The following is a 17377-nucleotide window of genomic DNA, read 5'->3' as shown; positions in this document are numbered from 1 at the left end:
AAGTCCATACGCCTTTATCATGCTGAAACAAAACTCGGCTGTGAAGTATACCGTAAAGCACATGGCGGTGTTATGTATTTGACGCATTATGTGCAGTGCCCCTGCCATTTCAGATACCGTCTGAATAAAAGGTTTTCTCTGCTAAAGATCAATTATCTAAAGCCCCCAGATTATTTAGAATTCCCAGTTTCACGCCATGTTGGGATTTCCATTGTGTGTATCCTTAAACTCATCATTAGTTCATCAGACATCAATAAAACACATTCTGCAAAATGCCTTCTTTCTGCTTGTCATTCTGTGAATCGGGCCCCGTGAGTGATCAGCTTAAATAGACTTGTCTCGCTCAGGTCACGTCTTCAGGGAGACTTTCTAGGGCAGCATTCTTGACCTTTTCATGTAGGTCACATGGAGACTTAAGGTGAGCTCATTGTATGTATGCAGATCCTGGTTTCTTTAAACTAACAGGCTACCTCCCCAAACAAAATGAGTTAACCATCTTTAACCCATTGATGCAAATATATAAGATTTGTAGGCGTTGTTGGGATAGGAACCAGCAGCAAATGGCATCTAAATGGCTATAAGGGTATAAAATATAAGGTATATATTATATATATATATATATCCAAAAGGCTATATTTAGTGATACAGTAAGGTTTTCACATGGATTGTCAGTCCACCAGGACATCTCCGATTGTATTGTTCGCAAACAGTAGGCAGAATTTAAGATTGGTTCCAATACATATCAATAGATGGTGACTACCCTTCTACTGCTTGGGCTGTCTTCAGATTTGTTGAAGAAAGATCTTTCTATATCCCCGCTGCAGGAATTATTAATGTGAACATTACTGTTTCAGATTGTTTTAGAAACTTTAATTTTCTTGCTTTTCTTATTTGGCTCTTAAAGCTTCCCCAATCACAAAACCGACAGTTTATTAACACAGACTTCTTGGGGTGTTTCATTGTTCTTGTTACAATGTACAAAGGCAAGGGGCTCCGTCTGAGCAACATTTGTGAATAAGAAGTGAAGGCCCATGTCACAGTCACGTCTATAATGAACCTCTGAATCACTCACAGCGCATGAGTGTCTCCGCAGCCGCTACCGGTGAAATCCCAAATCCAAGCCCAGAGTTATTTTTCTGTAAATGTAGCTGTCACTTCTCTTTAGTTGCTTCATTTCATATTTCACAAAGTACATATTCTGTGCTTTGACACTTTTTTCTTTTAATTGTCCAGAAATTGTCATTATCTTTGACTGGGATACAAAAACCGACATACTTGTTACTAGTTTTGTTAAATAAACAATCAGCAGATCCTTGCGGATAGGTGGCATAGGCCAGCACTGCCTTTTCTGGACCGGTGTCAGAATGTATGAACAAGCCAGTGGTGGTTTCTGCTGGCACACGCTTGTCATTAGAGATCCCATTAACGAAGTTTGTACCTCTACAGAATAAAATATACTTTTATATGCAATGTGTATGCTGAGAAATCAATTATATAAGCATCTGAAGCTTAGGTTCTATCGTTTGGTCAATATGAATATAATATATATATATATTAGTTTTTCCTAACCAACTATAAAAGCTTGCCTACTATTTTGGACAAACCCAACTTACATCATGTATCAATCATTCGGGGCAGAGAGATCAGGTAAGAGGACATTTTTAATTAATATATGTAATTGTAATTTTGCATGGTATTCATTAGAGGTTTTCTAGACTAAATTTAATTCAAATGTAAGTGGGAGCAGAGGAAGCATGATGTCATCATCTATCTTCATTTATTTATTTTTTTTATACACAGTTTAGATTTCTCTGATTTAATGACAAAACCAATTTAAGCGGTATATGACAATAAACTCCTCTGACCTTACGTGACAAATCAATTTCTTTTCTTTCCACCATTCCTGCTGTTTGATCATTTTTCCCTAAACAAACGCAGTTACACCAAAGAGGGTGCCTGTGTCTACTATGAAAGGAAGCTGCGTTAATTTAACGCAGGCTTGTTGCGTTGAGTGTTTTGACAGCATGCTTTCATTAAAATGCAGCTGTTCCACAATTACAGTAAGAGGCTGACAATCTCCAATTGAGGATGTATAGAAAATGAACCATTAAAGTGTAATGAAAGTGAGTGGCATTTACATACCAGGGCAGAGTTGTAGTGTGACCAGCGCAAAGTCTGGCACGGAGGATTAGTTGTCCACATGCCATCTTATGCCAAAGTGCATTGTGCTCACACTGAGTCATGCTGAATAGTCTGGAACAGGCTAAAAGATCTTTTTTTTTTCCATGGCATCTGGATAAACAAGGATGTGAACATTATGCATTTTGTCAAAAATGGGGAAAATGAGCTCATCTGTAAACAACAATTGGATCTATTTATTCAGATTGAGGGTGAGATGTCATTGGGTTTTCCCTGTTTCAGCTTTGATGCAATGACTCTTTAATTAAAACAAATATTTTATCATAAGGCCGAGCACTTTTTTTGTGACTTCCACCTTCGAGCAAATAAATCTCGTATAGCCCGGACTTCGGGAATATTGGTAGGGCTTTGTTTGCAGACTTCTTTTTTTAATCATTCTTTTTTAATAGGAGTGTACACATCTGTCTTTATACCAGCAGCTTTCCTGGACCAAAACAAGTCCTTTGTGAGTTTCCCCAACTGAGCTCAGCGGGATCTCTGTCAGCTGCACGATTTATGTCATTTTTTTCAGTCCTGAGAACCTTTCCTACAGCCTTTTACATCTGGACTTCATTTAGCCGACATTAAGTGTACTAAAAAAACACATTTCAGTTAAGATCTTTATACGTGATTCTTTAAAAGGGATGTAGGAAGCGGAGATTGTTTGGTGCAAAGGTGGGCGATGAAATTATCCTTTGCATAACTATTCTATCAGAAGGGATGGCAAAATTAATACTATTTTTTGGTTGACCATTCTTAGGTATTCTATGGCATCTATATACAGTCTCTTTATAATGCTCGCTGAAATTGCCAAATGAGTCTGTTTTTTGTGGAGTAAAACATATCTGAGCCCAAATATGCGTTCCCACAAAGATCAGAAGTCTCTGGGATTAGGGGTAGGTGCCCCCATAACAAGGCATTCTCTGCTGTCAGACCTGGTTTAATTTCTAGACGCTTGGGTCTTAGAGATTATGTGAGCAGACAATGAGTTTGCTGTGTGTCCGAAGATCACTGGAAGATGGAAGGAGAGAGAATGTTTTATATAAGGGAGATTTGCTGATCAGACCCAGGCTTTCTTGTGTACCAACCTGAACGACATTTCCTAACATCACCTGAAAGCAAGAACAAGGTCTTATAATACATAACCTCTGTACAATAGATCTGATGTATGTATGTAGTTATATATTGAGTTATACACCACAGGTGTCTAAAATCAAGCATATAGGCAGTCATTGCACTATTGGTAACATTGGTAATATAATGAAGAGCTCAGTAACTTTAAATGTGCAGTCATAGGATGTAGAACATATTGGCAGACAGAGGTGAGTGCTATTCCAATAGTTTGTGTGTGTTTGACTTTAAATTCCCAAGGTAAGAAGGGCTTTATGCAGCATCTACATGATTATTTTGGTGCTTCCTTTATAGGTTTTCTTTACATTTCCTTTGTGTCAATGTGTATTGGATAGGAATAAGCATGTCATCTGACATAATGTGTTATGCTGGGTTCACCCTTCCATCCCAGCAGATAACATTCATCCGGAACATCTAGTCATCCATTTTTCTACCACTTTCACGAGCTGAAAACCTATCCTGCCCTTCACCTTGCCTTATGCCCATCTTCTCATTATTTTAAATAGGATATTGATCGGTTATACTGGCTTTGCCATTGATTTCACCTCCTTGAGGTATTTTGCTCTAAATATGCCCCAAACAATCTGACTAGTTGACATGTGCAGACTATAGGTATATCCATTTAGTTTATGGTAAAAGCTATGAGAGAAATAACACCCTTAAAGTCCAGTTTATACAGTATACATCTAGGCGTGTGAAATCACGCTTTTTATAGGACACTTGTCTATGGGTTTTATATACCTTTATAGAACAATGTGGCAGGTATTTCACAAATTGAATCTAAATGAAACATCATACTGCAGAATTTGGGGATTTTAGGAGCTGGAACTCATGCCAATGTTTTGGTGTTTTAAAGGGAAAAATCTTCTTTCTTCCTCCATGATCTGACATTTATTGCTTGAAGCTGTCAGTCAGTGGCACAAAAGTACTTCAATTCTAATGAAAGGTAGTATTCTTGTCAATGATTGACAGCTTAAGCACCCAACCAGAAGAATTTTCATCTCATAGCATTAACTATGCATAGTAAAGGACCATCCCAGTCCTCTCAGTGATTAAACCCCAATAAGGCACTCAGGGAAGAAAAGACTGTAAAAATAGGTAGGCGACGCATGTGAAAAGTTTATCACGTGGTCTAGACCTTGCTCACAATATGACTGGAGCTGCAGTTCATTATAACCAGGCTTAAAGCTGTTGGGCTTTCCATGGAACTTGCAGCTATTTCCTGCTATATAACTATTTCCAAGAATCCTCTACCAGTATTAAACCTGTTTATTATAAGCAGTCTCGGTCATATTTATTAAAGCCGTCCGGTGGAATGTGTGATTTACAAGTCTCCAATCTAAAACTCGCATGACTCTGAGCCAGCATCGTATAGAATCGTTGTCCTGGCTGAGGGTCAGTGGAGTTGTGAAGCCACAAAGCTCTTCTTGGGTTAGTGCGAGGAAATTGGGTGGAGAACAGGATAAAATCTGTGTAGGTAGCGGCCACACACCAAACCGCTGACCGGAGGAAGAAGAAACTGCCCCGTCAACCCTGAAGAATCCCCAGGTATTGTTATACAGAGCCTACTGTTCCTGGGAATGGTTTTTGGAAGGGTGCACAAAGAAGTGCTATTAAGAGCATATTTTCTATATTACACGGCTATATTTCAACACAGGTTCCAGAACAAAGTAGACGGTATATCTATCTGTATGCTTAAGTACTTGGGAGCTGATAGAGGCTCTGACGTTGCAGTATTTAAAAAAACGTGGATGTTTTGTCTGTACAATATCAGAATTAATTTTACAAATTACTTCCCCCCCACCTTTTTAGTTTATATCATGGCCATTAAAAACAGCTTTTTCACATCAGAGTATAACACAAACAAAATGACAGACAGATGAAACACAGACAAGGCATGGCTACTCATAATTGTCAGAGAATGTACTGTAGCTATAGAGCAGTATGTTCATGTGTGTCTTACTTGGCACACGCGTGTAGTAAGGCTCAGCACTTTTGGATTTTTGTTTTGTTCCAGAAATGTTCCAGACGTTAATTGTTTCTAAACACTCATTTATCGTTCTATTACCATCTAAAAGTTTACCAGTAGGAGTTCCACTTTTTGATAATACCTTATGAAAATCATACCATATTAAAATTAATGTACCGAATTTAAAGGAATTTAGTTTCCTCTCCTTTTTATTCGGATGATATTCAGAGGGCTTTTGTCCAGTTGGAAACAAAATTTGTTACCATTTATGCTCTTGCTCTCTCTCACGCTGTCTTCTCAATGTCTCCCTACCTTCTCCGGATGGCATCTTCCATGTCCCTGTCTCCATTTCCACCAATACTTCTGCATTATTCTGGCTTCTTGGAGTACGTCCACAAAAAGGTAGAATCACGTCATGTTAACAGAGCTGGTACCAGGGAGAAGTGAATGATAAAAGAAAACAGAACAACAAGAAGATGCAAGAAAGAAGTGGAGAGACACGGAAGCGGACGATGGAGAAGGTAGAGAGAGTTGGAGCGAGTGAAAGAGCGTGAGTAAGAGAGAAAAAGCAAAGAATTCACACTAAAATTCTCTTTTGTTTTCATTTGGTAGCCCCTAGTTTTTGTGTATTTGTACAGTTTAACAAAGTTGGCAAATTTAGTTTATGTTGGTAAAAATCTGAATGCACAAATCTTGTACAAAGTGGAGGAATTGCGCAGGGGAAGTTCACGGGGTGTATTCATTTTTTAATTCACGCAGGATGGAAAACGTTCTTGTTAAGTACTTAATTATTAATGTTTGGTGAGGATGTTTAAGTCAGCACACTCTTCATGTAACGTTCCTAGCCTGGTATATTTCTGTAATGAGTCATGCATGAATTTACTCCAATTTCACCCTTTTCTGCCATGCTTTACACGTCAGAGAAAGCAGGTGCACACTATCACGGTTTTTAGTGGTTTCTTTGAAGTAATAAACGGCACGATAGTTTATTAATTCAGTAAAGGACATGGAACTGTCCAAACATCACTCTCTAGCATGTTTAGCAAATGAACCTTAACAGATCTGCAATTGTATTATCTTCTGAATGCTTAATTTTAAGCTTCATTGCTGGTATTGTGATACCATATTTCGTCAATACAGCACGTTGAACAGTAAGCATTTCCCGGGTACAACATAAGCAACGATACCAGATTCCATGAGCAAGTCTTACAACTACGCTGAAATTGACATTCACAATCTGTGTCTCTGGCAACAATAGTCCTCGCAAAATGAGAATTCAGCACATCATAACAATGAAGAGAAAACAGAACAGAAGACGGACTAAAGAAAATTTGAGAAAAGGAAGAAAATATATAAACAGTACTACATTTGGTCCGTATAGGCTCCTGTAATGCAGTGAACTCACAGGCATCATAGTCATTGGGCTAATTTTGAAATAAAGAAGATGACAATCGCCGCATGCCAACAAATACCAAAAGACCGGAGGAAAAGCAATGGTTATGTGGGCCTGTGTCAGGGCCCTGGTTCCATACTTAATCCTAGACCTGTTAAGACCCACCTTTCAACCCTTAAGTGTATGTCTGCAGCAGCCCCTGCCAAACCCTCCTGTTTCCAGTTAAGGAGTGAGAATGAGAGAGGGTACCATGTGCTCAGTAACCAATGTTTCATGATATGGTATTGTGTTAGATTGCATGTGAGCCGTGTATTCCAATATACCAAAAATATTGTGGTAATTGGAATCTCAGGAGATCTTGCTAGAGCAAGTTTGGCAGCAATTAACACACAAATTATAAATTTTCGTTGTCCTGCTTTTTGGAATGTAGGGGAAAAGTGCAAAAGAACCACTTCTGGTTGGGAGGGTAACTCAACCGCTGTGACATCTTTAATTATCAATAGAATGGCGTTCCTCATTTTCTGTAACAAAGGGCTAGACCACCATACAGAATGTGTAATAAGACCCCTGTGTGACAACAGCCCCGCCAGCATAGTAGGGATGATCCAGGATACATGTTGCACAAACAATCAGCGGCACGTTTCTTTTGGAGTATCATATCATTGGTGCAAAACCCCTCCTGTGTGTTCAACAACCTCCTGACGGTCCTCCAAAAAATGTCTTATTAAGACCCGTTCCCATGTTATCATACAGGGCATTTTTGTCTCATAGTATGGATTAAGTAAACTGGAAAAGCAAATTGAGGTTGCCCCATTTGATCCGAGGGTTTTGGAGACATAAGGAGATAATTAGGCGTGTGGCATAATTTGGTTTATTTGGTTTTAGATTCTGGTGGAAGGAGATGCCTAACTTGCAAATATGAATGTAACTGGTATTTTTTTCTAAGAAAAAATCATAGCTAGCGAAGCTGCCTTTGCCAAATAGATTGTCCTGTCTTCACCTGCCTTTACTTTTCCAGTCCGATAGGAACATGCACCGAATGTGATGTTCCAAATGTTAAACTGGGGTAGCCCTAGAAGTCTTAGGCAGCAAGGGAATCTTTTTAACTAGTTTGTCCCATTTATCTAAATTGAGTGGGGATGAGGAAAGTATATCAGGTAGTTTGGGCCTATGACATTTAATTATTTTATATAACGCCATCATATTCTGTAGTGCTGTACAATGGGTAATCATCCACACAAGCTGATCTAGCAACAGGTGTGTGTCTCTGAATCTTTTGACTGCACATTTTAATCTTCCGCTCACTTTGATAAAAGCGAGGAAGGTGTCTTGCGTTTCCTTAATTAATGCTGCCTAGTATTTAATATTGATAAGTTCTCATTGAATATATTTTTGGGACATCACCATTGTCTTTGCAACTACTCTAGTAGTATAATTAGAATTTTCTCCACTTCTGCCTGTAGACCGTCCCACAGTTGAACAAAATATAAGAGATGCATGGAGTTGACTGATTTAGTTAACTTTGATGCCTTACGGATAAGTTGGATATCTGAGATCAGAGGATGTGGGCTTCCTACATCTAAGTAGTTGAGTTTTGTTAATACTAATTTTATGGCATGAGATGACTCCACCATCAGCAAACTTTTTCCTAAATGTTGGTATGGAGTGATTGACAATTTTATCTGCAAATAGTCCCAATGTGAAGGAGTGAATGAGTCAAAAAGCCTGTGATAAGGGAGTTGGACCAGATTCGTTCAGCCACGAGGGTCACAGAGCCACGACATACAGTAAAGGAGAAATCGCTCTAAATCGTGATGCATTTAGATAGAAACCCCGCTTGCATTACTTAGCTGAGGGCAATAAAAATATTTAAATCAACAATAAAAACATTATATAGTAGACCGTATCATCAAACAAAACAAATTTGGCTTTGTGTGTGTGATACATCTGACATCTCCACCCTTCTCACCTGTTTTTGCCTACAGATTCAGCAAAAAAAATGACAAAGCATGATCAGCAATTTGGTGGGAAATTGCATAATAGGGAGGAACCACGCAGATCTTGAGAAAACTGTTAAATTTCTTTTTAAAAATACAGGATTTGGGAAATGTGACACATCCACGTGTGTACTGAACTATGGCTAAATATCTAGAAATGGCATTATTAGTGTTGGGTTTTACCTGTTTTTATGCTGCGATTAGTCATTCCAAGCGTTTCGAGCGCCATGTTTGAGTGCTTCTTTCTAGTGCCTTCACTACTCTCAGGTTGTGTTATTACCTACATCTTCCAAACACTTATTTTAGTTGATATATCGCTCGTTATGGAACAGAATCATCTTCTATCACATCATTTGCGAAGTATCTGGCCAAGACCATCAGTTATGTAAAAAGCTCTCTATCTCATGCTGATAACACAGCCTCATGATCTACTACTCTGGCCAACTACCTCGTTTCTTATACCCATGCGTCCCTCGCCCTTCCTGATAAATCATATCGTTCTGTGTCTCTCCAAATTGTAATGTAGACCGTAGAGATCAAATACTTTACTCTCGTATCCAGTTTCTTTGGTTGCTGCGTGAAGAGGGCTTAGCTCATGCGTCTCGTTGTGCTGGGATTTCTAGAGTTGCCATATTGTCTAAACAAAATGACAAGTCCCTATGGAAACGTCACGGGGTGCGTATTGCACATTTCTAATGTGGTTTGCTGATTGTTGATTGACATAAAGGGAGATAGAAATTAAAATCCCAAATGGAAACATTTACCTCATGCCGATACACATAGTTATAAAGACATTCCGGGCCAAAGCAAACAGCAGCCCTGCTGGCATCCGCTTTCTGGCAATCCTAAAATGACTGCAGCAAGTTATACATTTCGCAAAACATCTGTTTCGGAACCTGTGGGAATTAGCTCACAATGCAATTGTAAAATGTTTGTAGAGTGAAATATCGTTCTGTATGTGTGTAAATATTGTTAGAGAAATCATGTGTACTAATTAAGCGAGGGCGCATAGTTTCTCAGCCCTTTGCCAATCTGTTGTTAACCTCTCCGCTGCTCCGGAAAATGCCGGACGAATTTCGGGTTATTCTTGTAAAGGTTGCGAGGCTTTATAGTTCTCATCAGCAGGAGACTTTTCAAACCCTACATGTATGATATCAAATATAATTAAAACGTATTACACGTTGCCCAGATTTTGACACGGTTGCGACTTTGGCAAGTTCTTTTTGGGTCATAATCATCCGTTTGACTCCCCACTGCCCTCTTGCTAATGGCTCCCCTGTGTTTGCGAGGAACATTTTGAACGCCGTTACCTTATTTGCTCCGGTCGCTTTCCAACTTGTGGGTTTGAAAGATTCTCTGGACCGTGGGGCTGGTACAAGTTGTAACTCGAAAACAGTTAGGGGCCATGTAAGTAACAAATGCCGGATTTAGGTGGCCGTGATTACGTTTATTATATGTTTCTTCTCTACTGCAGAAATGTAATATTGCCTAAAATTAATTAACTTAAATATAAGTAGTTACAAGTAACTCCTCCCTACTACAAGAGCAATCGGGAAACTATGTTAAAGGAGAAATTATACCCAATGTTTTACTCGGTAAACTTCACGCACCATTAGAAGCTCTGCTGATACTTTACAGGCAGAAGGGGAGGACTTAAGTGATCTAGTGCGGATTTCACATGAAAACACTCTTTAGGCTACAGGATTTCCTCCTGAACGAGGGAAACATGGCAGGATAGGCCCTTCACCCGTTTATTAAGCATGATTTGGTGTATGTGGCTTCAATGAGCAGCACTTTGCATTTGGCACCCACTCGTGTGATGGAAGTGGAAATCTCCATTATTCCCTTTGTTTTGGTTTGCACACAGCTTCCATTTGTACTGTTGGTGTAATTAAAAGACAACTCTTCATATACCCTGCCAAACACCACAAAACCGCTTTCTTCTAGCGTCTACTCTAGTGTCTCTAAAGTTATTGTGGCTGAGCGATGGAGTTCAGTTGGGTTCTTTGTAAAAAAAATAAATAAATAAATTCCAAAATCCAGTGAATTAGAGGTATTTTTTGCCTTTTTCTAAACCATAAACTACCACCTCTTGGCTAGCTCAAGGGATCGACAGCAACAGAATGGCTTAAATACAAACGCCGGTGCAAAATACGCTTCTATACTATGCCAATTATAAGAGTCCTAATCTTATTTAAATAAAACATTAGATTCACGCTGCCTGCAAAGAGACCTTCCTTTTTATGTTTTCATTTTTTCTATGGAATTAGAGAATGCTAGTAAAAAGGATGACTTTGTACTTAACAAAAAAAAAATAGATTTTAGGTGAAGATGGTAAAATATGCGATTCATGGCATCCAATTTTAAAACCATTGACTTGTTCACACCAATAAATGTAGTTACGCAAGTAGTAAAATACGATCGGCTAGAAGTTCACGTTTATTGGCAACGTTCTGTATCCTTATGTTACATGGACATATAAACTCTTTATGAACTAATACCTTAATGTTAACACCTATTGGACTTGGGAGAAAGTATAAAAATATATATATGTGTTTCTTGTTAGGAGAGATTTTACATATCCACTAACTTTTTATATATTTATTGAAGTAAAGTAGTTATAAAGGAAAAAATATATATATTTAAATGCATGAAACATAACAAAATACATTAACCGATGGATAATTAGTCATAATGAAGTCATGTTTTCATGAGCCCATCTTTTGTTCACGTTGTTTAATATGTGGAGATCTCAAAAGCCGAAGTGAAACCTTTTGAGCTATTGGAGAACGTTCTCCATGGATTTGTGATTGACGAAGGCTTATTTCACAAACAAGGTAGCAGCCGTCAAGTATCCTGAATGAATAATCCTTGTTTTGTTAATACAAAATATCCCAATATGCCTGTAGTGGAAGCAGTTAGTGTGTCGCAAAAGAAATATTAACCGCACAGACTGTTGTAACAGTTGAAAGGATCAGTTCATTTTATTACTATTGCGCCTGCATACCTTGTCCATCCATTACAATAAGAAGGCCTGCGGGGAAACCTAAGCAGCAGTCTAGGGATACTTTACTTACGCCTTCCTTTTCTGAGCAGCTGGTGACTGGTAATTGTCACTGGTCACATAGGTTGTGTCACAGAAATAAATAGGATATCCCGGGTCCCCAGGTGTGAGAGGTGAAAATCAAGCCTGATATTTATTTTACCGTTGTAAGTTCCAGAGCTGAATGTACAAACGTTGTTAAAGCAAAATTAGGCTTATGTATAAGAGATGATTATGGTCCATTTGGTGGTTTTAACCAAAACCAAAACAAATCACGTTATATGCACAATCCCCATGGCATGATTTCCTTGACTGTAAAAATTCTCATAACTGTACCTTGGGACAACTTAATGATATTCACTGGAAACTTTTTTTTCTTGTTGAGTATTGGCTGTAAACGCCATAAATGCTTTATACGAGATACAGAGAAGTGTAAGATTTGCCCCCCACTAGCCCAGCCACCGCTGATGAAGAGCCCGTTTGGTCCTCGGTAATACATACAGTTTCAGTGCAGTGAGATGAATACTATTTTCTCTGTGAATCTCATCTCCGCTTATTGACAAGTAAAGCCCAGTGGGTATAAAACCATCAGTGGCGTTTTCCAAGTAGTAATGAAAGAATATCGAGTTTGCTTTGGTCACAATCCGAATCTGGAAATGCTTCAGCGTTTTAAACAATGGTTTGACAATGTGTTGTGTTGAGATTGTTGAGCATTGGATCTTCACAAGGCATGTTAAATCATATTATAGTTGTGAGGTGATGTCTCGGATAATATTTCATGTTTGATATTATGTTGATATTGCATGCTCTGTTTGCACTGTGTTCTTAATACCTCCTTATAACCAAATCATGTTTCGTTGGACTCTACGCAGGCAGCTTTAAGTGCCTTGAAACAGTTTTCAGAACAAGGGCTGGATTCGGTGGAATGTCCTCTCATGTCTGAAAGTGGAAAACCCTTTGAGTAAGTATTTTCAGCTTCCCTTTTTAAATGTCCATTGGACATTCATTCAGTTTGAAATGTACATTGCCTTTTTTTCTTATGGAATCCTAATGCATTTTTCGAATTGTCACTCAATTGCATTTTCATATTATTTGTAGGCCTATGGAAATGTTAATAAAATGAGGATAATGTTACATGATAATATGACTTTAAATAAAATATACACACAATGGCTCCAACAATAAGAATTGAGGACTTCTGGACTATCGTATTAAAGGGTTTCAAAAAAGACCATGGTTAAGTGTAAATAATTTTCCCTTTAAAGTGTTAGTAACTGGTATCTTTTTGTATAGCGCAATATGTTTTCTGATCACTACTGTCCCCTGTGACAATTGAATTGAAATTCTATTAGTCTTAGATTAAAACCATGTCTTAGTCTCACTCCGGTTGTAAAAATATTTTTGGGGGCAGGATGTGGGGTAAGGTAATTGCAGACTACCACGGATTATATAGAACGGGTCAATGGTTTGCTTTTAGAAGAAACAAATAATGAAGTTACGGAACCTGCGACCTTCTTCTGTTCATTTAATGAAATCATTAAGTAGTATAGAGTAGTGGCTAATAGCCCCCAACCTCAGATCTGACATGTTCAGATTTTGAGCAGATAGAGAATTGTTTTTAAGATATAAACAGTGACTCCATCAGTGAGGTCCAGTCATGATCTCATCATCATGCCATCTAAACATAAATATTGTTGTTTCACTTTAAAATGTCACCCCTCAGTTTGACCTTTTGAGTCTTCTGCGCCATCAGCTAATAAACACGTCTTGAGATGAGCAGCCCTGGACCCTAAAGCCTCTTGTTAATGTATTAATCTTTCAGACAGGCCAAGCATCGGGGAGAGATGGCAGACAATAAGCAGGCTAACTCAGGCACCACCACTCAGGACTGCAAGGATTCAAAGGCTGTTGTCTAGGAGCTTTCCAGCATCTTCAGCCGGCCGCCACTGCATCCTTATAAACCTGTCAACACGCAATAGGGTGTATGTGTAGAAGGAAACGAATCACTAATACCATTATACGAGTCTTATGTGAAGACAACACTATCCTAAAGCAAGAGATAATACATTGTACTGTTTATACAAAGTGGGGAAGATGTCAGCTTTAAGCACTTCCGCTCGCTCGCAATCTGAGACCACATCTTCATTTTATTAACTTGAAGCCGTAGAAATCCGATCTGGCCGGTGCTTCGAGTTACAAATTATTACTTAAGGTGTTGAGACAAAACTAAACTTTAAAAAAAAAAAATGAAAAAAGATGGGAAAGCATTTGTGTTTGGTTTTACCTATACGTCTAAATCTTTATTTTTCTTTTTTTTTGTCCATCTGATTTTAGCATATGCTTTGATATTTTAAAACTTTAACCAATGACAGTGCTTAGTGCTTTGTGAGAGTTGTAGTTGTTGTCTTCATATATAATCACAGCTTACCTTCCGCAGTCTCCACTCTAAAGTATATATATGGCGTTTAGATCATTATCCAGACTAACAATAAATCTCTGACCAACTTTTTCTTTAACCCCTTGGGTACCAGACGTGTGCGTACAGCATACACTCCCCGTCTGACACCCAGCGGGTAAAAATGTGAGCAGATGTTTGTAAGATGAAGTCACCTCGTAACCCCAGGTTATTTTATCTAGTCTGCCGAAAGACCTTGCTCCCCCCCTTTTTTGTTTTAATTGACTGCCACGCTTTTGTGTGAAGCGCATTTACACCCATTGTGTTGTTGGGACTCACAATTTACATCAACTGAGTGTTTTTAATAACTGCATTTTGCTCTGTGACATCGATTTGTCCAATGAAGAAATGCATGTATACATTAAGAAACAATAATAAGCCAAGCGTTATTTGGAAGGGGCAACTGTACACCATCATGTTATAAACCGTGTATGGCCAAATGCAGTAAAACCACATCAGTTCATGTTTAAACCGCAGTTGGGTTTTTCTTTACCATACTCCGCAAATATGAATACACAACAATACATTGTATATACATCTGCTGCTTGTTTGGGAACTTGCCCATTTTTTTGTCAGCTGCACATAGTATTCTACTGTTAGCATAAAAATAAATGTGTGATGGTTTGTAAATTCTTTAAAAAAAAAAAAAAAAGTGTCATCTGTTAACTCTTAAGTCAGCTATTAAATGCCAATTCATTCCAACAAATATAATTGCAGGTTACAGGCTAAAATAAATAAATAATAAATTCCCATATTTGAGAGAGAATTCTATTCCTATTTTTGTCTGGAGCTTGCCTGAACTCCGATGGGTAAATGTGTTACTAAACACACAAAAATTTGCCATTTTCACTCCTGTGCAAATATCTATGCCTTCTTCCTATCAGTTGGCAACATCGGTCTTTTGAATAGATTTTCACTGTTAGAACAGTTCATATGACTTGTTGTTCCTATATAACACAACTAGTTCAAAATTATCTTTCCCGGTGGATGAATAAATAAGTAAAAAATAAGTAAAAGAAAATACTAAAAATGAAATAAGCTTGTACACTTGGTAAAAAGGATGCATTGCGCTTGTGAACAGTTAAGGTCATACCAAACTTTACTATACATTTTCCAATAGGGTATAATATATTGTGTAAGTTATCTATTCCTCTCTACTTCAACCATGTAATGTTTATCCTTCAGTCAAGTTCTTACTTAGATGAAGACTAATAAGTGTATCGGATCAGATCCTTATTTTTGTATAATAGAGATACATATACATAGAGCATATAATATATTAGCGCATATATAAAATAAGGATTTTTCCCATTTTCTTACAAGGCTCTGGAACTTCTCTACTTCTCTAATTACGCTACCTTCCACCAGAAATGGAAACACTGTGCCAAAAAGTTGAATGTTAATCAATATGGTTATTTAGAGAAGTGTTAGTAAACTCGATTTTATAATGATATTGTAAGCGATATCCTACACAATTTTCAACCCATATTTGCATTTGGAATGTGATTTACGCCAAACGAGAGAAGGCCACATGCATGTAAGCATATAACATAATTAATGGCACCCTAATCCCAGCTATCAGGAGGTAAATACCCCCAGCCAGCAGCAACTTTTCCAGAATACACATATATATATATATACACACACATATGTCATATTATATGTACACTTTTGTAAGAATATGAAGTCTCTGTCTTATCAGCATTCTTTGGCATCGCTAGAGCCACTAATGTGAAATAACCACCTAAGCACTTTCTAGGCTCTATATAGCGTGGCTATACCTAGAGCTTTATTGGCCATCACTTTTAACCTGCTTATCCACCCTGTCCAAGCCCCACACTGGTATTTATATATTTGTATAATGAAACAGGAATCTGTTTCTCTGCGCAGCCCTGCAAGTATCAGCATTGTTCCTCCATGTCTCCCAGCGTTGAACAAGTTAATCTAGTTGAGTTTCCAACCAACGCTTGCTTTACCAATATTAGTGTTGCTGTGAATGCTGTCACAGACATGGGTTTCACAGAATCTCACTCCCTCTAGCGTTATTGCCTTTTTCTTTCCAGTTTGACTAAAAGCTAGAATACTTTGCAGGGGTTTAAAGGCAGATAAACAGGCAGCCTTTAGCCCCGCATGGTTTTTTGTTTTTTTTCTTGTCCTTAAATGAAAGCACAATGTTCAGCTGGGGTGTAAATCTCTTTTATATGACTTTTACAGCCATTGTGCACCAGGAGACCTTGGTTACCGTCAGAGCCGACAGCAGGGACGGTATCCAGATAGTTACACAAATCCCATCGTACTAACATGGTGTTACCACCAAGCAGAAAATTTTTAAACCCCGGTCTCACAAGTTCATATTCATTCACGCCAATATTATGTGCCGTGACTTAGGTTTTCAGATAAAATTTAGGGTACAAACTAACACCCACAGTGTTACCCTATTTCTGTCCATCCTCAGAGTCTGTGGCACTAGCGGGTGCCGGACATGGCAGGGGTACAAATATATATAGGTTGATGATAATTCAACAAATATAAAAGTAAGGATTTCCATGGAAAAAAGAAAAAAAAAGTGTACAGTACTATACCAGACAATTGTGGGAGATGCACCTACACTGTTCTTTTAGAATACACACACATGTATATGTGATTCCATGCTATAGTGTTCTACCTTTTTTGGACTCTTTTTGGTGACGAACATGGTCTTTATGGTACATGGTAATAAATAAGGATGCCATTTTAATGTTCATTTACTTCAATCAAATCAGACCTCATTTAAAAAACAGATAAAAACTAATCAATACCAGAATATTGACTGCCTTTAAATAATGTATGGTGTGTTCCACTTACCATGTGAATGAAACATGCCATTATGATACGGGCGCCCTTGTTCCAAGCCTGTCATGCTTACGATTTGTGATTTTTTTTTTCTTCTGTTTGCTCCTCCATTGGAAAACGAAAATGTTACGACGTTGTGAACATGGAGTTAAAAAATGTAATAAGAATAAACTGAGAGGTGTCTTCTCCCCTGGTGGTTATTAACATTTGTGGAGGTGATAAAATCTATATCCTGAGAACGTGTGGGAGTTTTTCTTGGGTGGGGGCACGGATCCATACATCACTTTGGTATCACAGTGCTGTACATTCTTTTCACTAAACTGCACCTGGCTTTATGATGTAGGAGGACTGTAGTGGTTAGAAGAAAGAATGAAATGTG

At 38.2% G+C, this 17377-nt stretch overlaps 1 protein-coding gene across 1 annotated transcript in view; it reads left to right on the top strand.

Annotated features, from left to right (window-relative positions):
• Positions 1-13627, top strand: part of LOC149305478 (double-stranded RNA-binding protein Staufen homolog 2-like) — a 95109-nt gene extending 81482 nt beyond the window's left edge. Inside the window, exons 13-14 of the mRNA XM_089477375.1 lie at positions 12584-12672; positions 13534-13627. Coding sequence (XP_089333501.1) covers positions 12584-12672; positions 13534-13627 — 183 coding nt within the window. The remainder of the gene's footprint in view (positions 1-12583; positions 12673-13533) is intronic.
• Positions 13628-17377: the final 3750 nt, after the last annotated feature.

Source organism: Sceloporus occidentalis, unplaced genomic scaffold (genome assembly GCF_023333645.1).
Source record: "Sceloporus occidentalis isolate IW3139 unplaced genomic scaffold, rSceOcc1.0.p SCAF_11, whole genome shotgun sequence".
In the NCBI taxonomy this organism is placed as follows: Eukaryota; Metazoa; Chordata; class Lepidosauria; order Squamata; family Phrynosomatidae; genus Sceloporus; species Sceloporus occidentalis.
This window is presented reverse-complemented; position numbering and strand designations above follow the sequence as displayed.